General features: G+C 38.2%; 1 protein-coding gene across 4 annotated transcripts in view; it reads left to right on the top strand.

Moving 5' to 3' along the window:
• Positions 1 to 223: 223 nt before the first annotated feature.
• ZNHIT6 (zinc finger HIT-type containing 6) overlaps positions 224 to 7,106 on the top strand; it is an 80,847-nt gene continuing 73,964 nt past the window's right edge. For 3 of the 4 annotated variants that reach the window (XR_014144933.1, XR_014144932.1, XM_031029451.2), the window contains exons 1-4: positions 224 to 1,106; positions 2,303 to 2,368; positions 2,456 to 2,562; positions 2,648 to 2,733. Coding sequence is in view for 2 of the 4 variants with exons in the window: in XM_031029451.2 (XP_030885311.1) it covers positions 418 to 1,106; positions 2,303 to 2,368; positions 2,456 to 2,562; positions 2,648 to 2,733 (948 nt within the window). In the remaining 2 variants the exon portion in view is untranslated. The remainder of the gene's footprint in view (positions 1,107 to 2,302; positions 2,369 to 2,455; positions 2,563 to 2,647; positions 2,734 to 7,106) is intronic. The other variant, XM_006734562.3, reaches the window with a different exon arrangement.

The following is a 7,106-nucleotide window of genomic DNA, read 5'->3' as shown; positions in this document are numbered from 1 at the left end:
AGGGTGGGTCTTAACCGTTCCAAAACTGTCAGGGATTTGCCTCTCCCTGCTCCGCCCCGCACCCCCACTCTTTACGGAGGAGTGTGGCCAAGCACGGATTGGGGGCGGGAAGAGCGGCCGGAGGCTGCCTCCCCGGGGGCAGGGTTTGACGAAGCCCCGCCCCCAAAGTGAGCTCACAAGGGCGTGGCCTCACGCCGATTCTCGCAGTGTCTCTGGGCCGGACTGCCTCAGAGCCGTAAAGGGCTCTACGAGTCGTGAAGTGGCGAGGCGCGGAAGTGTTGCTTTACGACGATTTGGACGAAAGCTGCAGGCCGGCGTTTGCTGCATGGGGCTTTCGGTCCCGCACGTGGGCGACTGCCGGTGTTCCGCCCCAGAATTCGTTCTTTTTGGCGTGGACAAGCCACTCTGAAGGGTAGAATGGCAGCGAAGGCCAGAGGTCGTGAGCTGATGGATACGCCTGTTGAAAATGAAGGGACTTTGGGAGGAGGTCTGCAGAGTGGTGCTGAGGGGGCGCGGCTAAGGCTCGAGTCCGGTAGGGAGAGAGTCGGGGGCACAGCAGGGACGGACGCTGGCAGTGTAGAAGCGGGGAATGGACAGGCAGGAATGAAGACAGAGGATAGAGAAGGAAGTGGACAAACGGCAGAGGAGATGCGAGTGGACCTAACCGTTGTGAAACAAGAAGTTATGGACTGGTCGGAAATGGAAGACGGTATGCTGGATGGCCGGTGGGTAAAGCAGGAGGTGGAGGATGGGCCTGAGGTGAAAGAGGAGAAACCAGGCAGTTTGGAGGTGAAGCAGGAGATGGGTAGTAGTTTTGTGGTAAAAGAAGAGAAAGTGGATGGAGCAGAGGTAAAAGAAGAGAAGGTGAAGGTGAAGGAAGAGGTGATGGACTGGCTAGATGTGAAGGAAGAGAAGAAAGATAACTTGGAGATAAAAGAGGAGGTGTTTGTTGCTCAAAACATAAAAAAGGAGGAAATGATGGATGAAGTTTGTGTAAAAGAAGAGAAGTATTTCCCAAAGGAAGAAGTGATGGATGATACAAAGGTGAAAGAAGAGCCTCAGATAAATCCCCCAGTGGGTTTCAAACGGAAACTGGCCATGTCAAGGTAGGACGGAGAAATTCATTGGGGAAATAAAGCTGTGGAGTCCTCTGTTGTCTGGATTGAAGGAAATCTAGCAGTGTGGAATAATGAAAAATAAATGGCAAACTTGGGTCCCTGGAGCGTGCGTGTTGGTGGTGGAGGGAGGGGGTAATTGGGAAGGCAGGGTTTTGTCAAAGGACAACAAATTCAGTGAAAATATGTCAGGCTGTTAGTGGCCAGTGGACAATGGCCAAGTAAGGAAGTGAAAATTCTGGGGACCAGAAAACCCTTGGACCAGATTCTGATTTGACTTAATATGCTCTTGACTCAGTATTCTTTAAAAGAGGATAGGCATAAGGAAAAGTCTAATAAAACTAACAATGACAACATGGATTAAGTTAAAATTAGACAAAAATGCACTTGAACTCACCCAGCTGTTTACTTTCTCTATGGATAGTATGCATATTTATTGCTTTATATTTAATTTCCTTATAGTGTATGATCATGTGACAGCATGGGAAATAAGAGTGATCAGATTCTTGGGACTATTACTGTCTAGAACACAGTGGGCCAAATAGAAATGACTGTAGTTTGGTTGTCAGTATCCCAAGATCCTACAAGAGTAATTGCAGATAGATGATGGGTAATAGCATTTCTAGATTATTTTAATGCTAATTTTAAGTTGGGTGTGGAGATGAGGAGAAAAGATACGGCTGATACTCTGTAAATTTGACTTGGTCTCATATTCTTTTTGTGGTATGTTTGCTTTAAGGTATGTAAATTCATGGATTGGACTTCTGGTTATATGCGCGCGCACACACACACACACACACACACACACACACACACAATCTTTAGCAGACTGCCAGGAATTACAAGTTAAAATATTAATGAATAATCTCATTCTCTGATTGCAGTAGAAAAAGAAGTCAAAGTGAGATTTCTTTTTTAATTTAATATATGTTTTCTTAGATTATGTAGTACTAACAATGTTGTAAATGTAGTTGTCATTTGGAGATGAAGACAGTTTCCTGGAGGAGAATGTTCTAAGGATGTTTGACAGCTATCAAGTATTTTATCAGAGTAACTTCCATATACTTTATTTACTGACTACATGTCTATAAATTGTGATGAGTAATTGACTCAGCATTAAAAATTTATAAGTCAATAAGTAGAATTAATATTTGATAACTTACTAAGTTTCTTGTGGGCTTTTGTAGGTGTGAAACTTGTGGTACAGAAGAAGCAAAGTACAAATGTCCACGTTGTATGCGATATTCCTGCAGGTATGTATGTAATTTCCTACCTTACTACCTCTGTCTGTACCTTTCTTACCTCACAATATAAAAGTACCACCTCATTTGTCTCTTCAGTTTGCCCTGTGTAAAGAAACACAAAGCAGAACTGACCTGTAATGGAGTTCGAGATAAGACTGCATATGTTTCCATACAACAGTTTACTGAAATGAATCTCCTGAGTGGTGAGTCATCTTATGCATAGCAGATTGATGCTTCCTGGCCATTGGCATATGTCATTTGTTTATTTTTCTATTTTGAAATTTTTAGATTATCGGTTTTTGGAAGATGTGGCAAGAACAGCAGACCACATTTCTAGAGATGCTTTCTTAAAAAGACCAATAAGCAATAAACATGTAAGTACTTCTTTCCATCTCTTCCAGTTAGAATTCTTTTAATCAGTTAGATTCGTTTTTTTCACCTAATAAATGTAGTAAGTGGCTGTTGTGATCCAGACCTATTCCAATTACCAGGGATACATCAGTGACCAAAACAAAGTTCTTCCCCTCATGTAGCTTGTATTTTGTGGGGAGAGACAGGAGATGAGTAGAGGAACAAATATAATTTCAGATAGAGTTAAGTGCATGTAGAAAATAAAGCACAGGAGATAAAAGGAAATGAAAATGGTGTTTGTTGGGAGGAGGTCGTGAGTATTTTCAATATGGTAGTCAGGAGAAGCTTCTCTGAGAGATGACATTTAAGCAGTGATCTGAATGATGAGAAAGAGGCAGCCACGTGAATCTTTGGAGGAAGACTCTTCCAGGTAGTGACAAAAGTGTAAGACGGAGTTAGAAATGAGGTTGGTGTATTTGAGGATTAAAATGGGGACGGGGTGACTGAAGCATATGTGAGTAAGGAGAATGTTGACCATGAGCTTAGAGAAACTGGTGAGGGCTCCTAATATATTCTAAGTGAAAATAGAAGCCATGGGAGGGTTTTGAGCATGTTAGCTTTTTTTTTTTTTTTAAAGATTTTATTTATTTATTTGAGAGAGAGAATGAGATAGAGAGAGAGAGCATGAGATGGGGGAGGGTCAGAGGGAGAAGCAGACTCCCTGCCGAGCAGGGAGCCCGATGCGGGACTCGATCCTGGGACTCCAGGATCATGACCCGAGCCGAAGGCAGTCGCTTAACCAACTGAGCCACCCAGGCGCCCCAGCATATTAGCTTTTTGAAAGATCACTCTTGCTGCTGTCTGAAAAGTGAGCTTTAGTAGGCAAGAATGGAAGATTGAAAGCAGGGAGTCTAGTTACAAAGCTGTTGCTGTTGAGGTGAAAAATGATGGTGGCTTGGATAATGCTGTTAAATTATTGGGAAGTGTTTAGGTTCTAATTTTGAAGGAAGAACTAAGAGGGCTTTCTCTTCTACTACACCTAATTTTCATACTCTTTCATCCCTTTTGCATTCCTTAAGCTAAGTATGCAAATTAAAGCTTATGTATTTGAAATATTTGCAACTGCTATTCTAGAAATTCTTTAATAGTGTTATTAAATCATGTCATAGAATTATGTTCCTTTTTCAAAGACCATTTTAGCTTTGGAGTTGCAGCATTTTAGCAATTTTAAAACACCTTATTTTATTGTTATTACTGGTACAGACTTGACATTTCATATTTCTGAAAGAAAAATTATCATGCATCAGCATGTTCTTCTGAAATTCTGCTTAAAAGATAAATTACTTTTTAAATTTTTTGTTTTTATCATAAAGAATTGCATGCATATTAAAAAAGCATAAAATACAAATATACTGTTTAATGAATAATTAAAAAGTGAACATCCATGTAACTACCACCCAGGTCCAGAATTAGAACATTACCAACTTCTCAAAAATTCCCTGCCACTCCCTTGTGCCATTCCCTGATCCATTCTTTCTTCTGAATAGTTTTCTAGTTTAGGACCATATCATCATTTATTTATCCATTCTGTTCATGGACTCTGAGTTTTCTAGTATAACATGGACTCCAGGTTTTCTGTAATAACAACAACAACAAAAAACCGGAACAGTATTGCAATGAGCACTTTTGTTTATGAATTGTGGTTTGTGTACGTACCTGTTTTTTCTAGGGTTTATACCTGGGAATGGAATTACTCTGTTGTGGGGTACGCACATCTCCAATTTACTAGATGTAACCAAAACGTTTTCTGAAGTGGTTATACCAGTTTAGACTCCCAGTATTGTGTGTACCTGTTGTCACATCCTCTCCAATATTTGATTTGATCAGAGTTTTTAAATTTTTGCAATTTGATGGCTTTGTAATTTTATCGGGGTTTTTAATTTGCAGTTCTCTGATTTCTAATGTGATTGAGCATTCTTTCAAATATTTTATTGGCCATTTGGATTTCATTTTGTAGAATGCCTGGTCAAGTCCCTTGTTCATCTTTTTATTGGTCAACTTTCTTTTTCTTATTGGTTTGTAGGAATTCCTTGTATTTCTTGGATGTCTGTTGGCAGTTGGCTATTATAAATACCTTTTTCCATTCTGTGGCTTGTTTTTCACTCTCTATAATATCTTTGATGAACAGAACTTCTTAACCTTAATGTAGTCAAATTTATCATGTTTCCTTTATGATTAGTAGTTTTATATGTTTATAAAGAAACTCTTTCTTACTTTGAAGTTATGAAGCTGTTCCCCCATAGTTATTTTCTAAAAGCTTTATTTATAACGTTGCATCTCACATTTATATCTGTAGACTACCTGGGATTAATTTTTGTGTATCATGTGAAGTGGAGATCCCATTTAATTTTCCATATGGATAATCCACTTTCTTAGCACCATTTATTGAAAAGTTCATTCTATAGGAATTGTAGTAATTTCATTTGTGATATTGGTTACTTATGTCTTTTTTTCTTAGATCAGTTGCTGTTATGTGTTTTTTCTATTTTCTTAATGTGACTTTTATTATATCTTTCTTTTTTATGTTTAGCTTAATTGCACTGCAGTCAGAGAACATTCCTTTAAAATACATCAGTACCTGTGTTTGTGGCCTAGTATATGGTCAAATTTTGTGATGTTCTCTGTTTGCTTGAAAAAAAGAATATTCTGCAGTTGCTGAATATAGTACTCTATATACCCTTTATAGGTCAGGTTTATTAATTATGTTCAAATTGTTTATAATTACTGACTTTTTTGTGTATGTGTTTCTTCTATAACTTTCAAAAAGAAGTATGTTAACATTTCCCAGTAGATAAACAGGCCTGTTTGATTTGTTTCCCCTTGTGGTTCAGTTTGTTTTGCTTTATATGTTTTAAGGCTAAATTATTAAATGCATGCCTCAGGAAATACTTCTTGGTGTATTTATCCTTTGGCATTATGAGGTGACCCTCTTTGTCTCTAGCTTTTTGGGTGCTTTGACTAATACTTACAAAGTATTACTTATATCAGTTCTTTGCTTGGTATTTGCATGGTCTGTTTTTTCCTTACTTAAGGCCTTTCTGTGTCCTTATGTTCTGGATATTTCCAGTTCTTCCATGTGATAGTCTGTAACTTTTAACTAAATCATTAAGTTTATATACATTTTAATAAAATTACCTATATATTTGACTTTAAATGTGTCACATTATTTTTGCTATTTGTACCAGTTTGTTTTTTCTTCTTCTTTTGGACTTTTTTTTTAGTTATTTGATTTTTTTCTCTTTATCAGTTTAGAAGTTACACACCCTTTTTCTATCCTTTCATTGGTTAAGCTAGACATTACAACATGCATGCTTAATTTGCCAGTATCTAAAGTTAAGTAGTACCTGAACCCTGTGCCTAAACAACGCAAAAGACCTTAGAACAGGAGTTGGCAAACTTTTTCTGTAAAGGGTCAAATAGTCAATATTTTTTCCAGGCCATATGGTCATAAACAATATATAAACGAATGGGTAGGGCTACATTCCAACAGAATTTATTTACAAAGATAAGTAGCAGGCAGATAACAGTTTACCAGCAGTTACCTTAAATTCCATTTAACGTTATTTGAGAGAAAGCGCGCACAACTAGGGGAAGGAACAGAGGAAGAGGGAGAAGCAGAGTCCCCATTGAGTGTGGAGCTGGATACCGGGCTGGATCATGACCTGAGCCCAAGTCAGACAACCCACTGAGCCACCCAGGCACCCCTTGAGTTTATCTTTATATAGCCCACTTTCTTTGCTCTTTATTCCTTCTGTCATCATCTTAAATCTTACATCTGAGAGATCACTTTTTTCCTGCTTCAAGTATATCCTTCAGAATTTCCTTTAGAGAGGGTTTGCTCTTTGCCATGTCTTGGGTTCCTCTGTCGGATTTTTGGGTTTTTTTATTTGGTTGGGTTTTTTTGAATTTCTATTTATTTGCCATTCTTCACTTTGAAATTATTTTTCTGTATGGAATTCTGGTTTAGGATTAGTGTTCCAGTGTCTTACGGCTTCCATTGTTATTGTTGCAGTCACCTGGAATTTTAACTGCCCTTTTTTTTTTTTTTTGATAATAAAATGGGTTGGTTTTTTTTAATTCAATCAGGATCATTTTTAAATTTTCAGTCAGTATATATTTGAATATATTTAGGTAAAAAAATTTTTTTTTCAGATTTAGTTTTTTTAATTTTGTTTTATTATGTTAATCACCATACATTACATCATTAGTTTTTGATGTAGTGTTCCATGATTCATTGTTTGCGTATAATACCCAGTGCGCCATTCAATACGTGCCCTCTTTAATACCCATCACCACGCTAGCCCATCCCCCCACCCCCCTCCCCTCTAGAACCCTC

This window comes from Leptonychotes weddellii, chromosome 4 (assembly GCF_054177405.1).
Source record: "Leptonychotes weddellii isolate Sample4059 chromosome 4, ASM5417740v2, whole genome shotgun sequence".
NCBI classification, from domain to species: domain Eukaryota; kingdom Metazoa; phylum Chordata; class Mammalia; order Carnivora; family Phocidae; genus Leptonychotes; species Leptonychotes weddellii.
The sequence above is the reverse complement of the archived record's forward strand: the minus strand, read 5'-3'. Positions and strand labels throughout refer to the sequence as shown.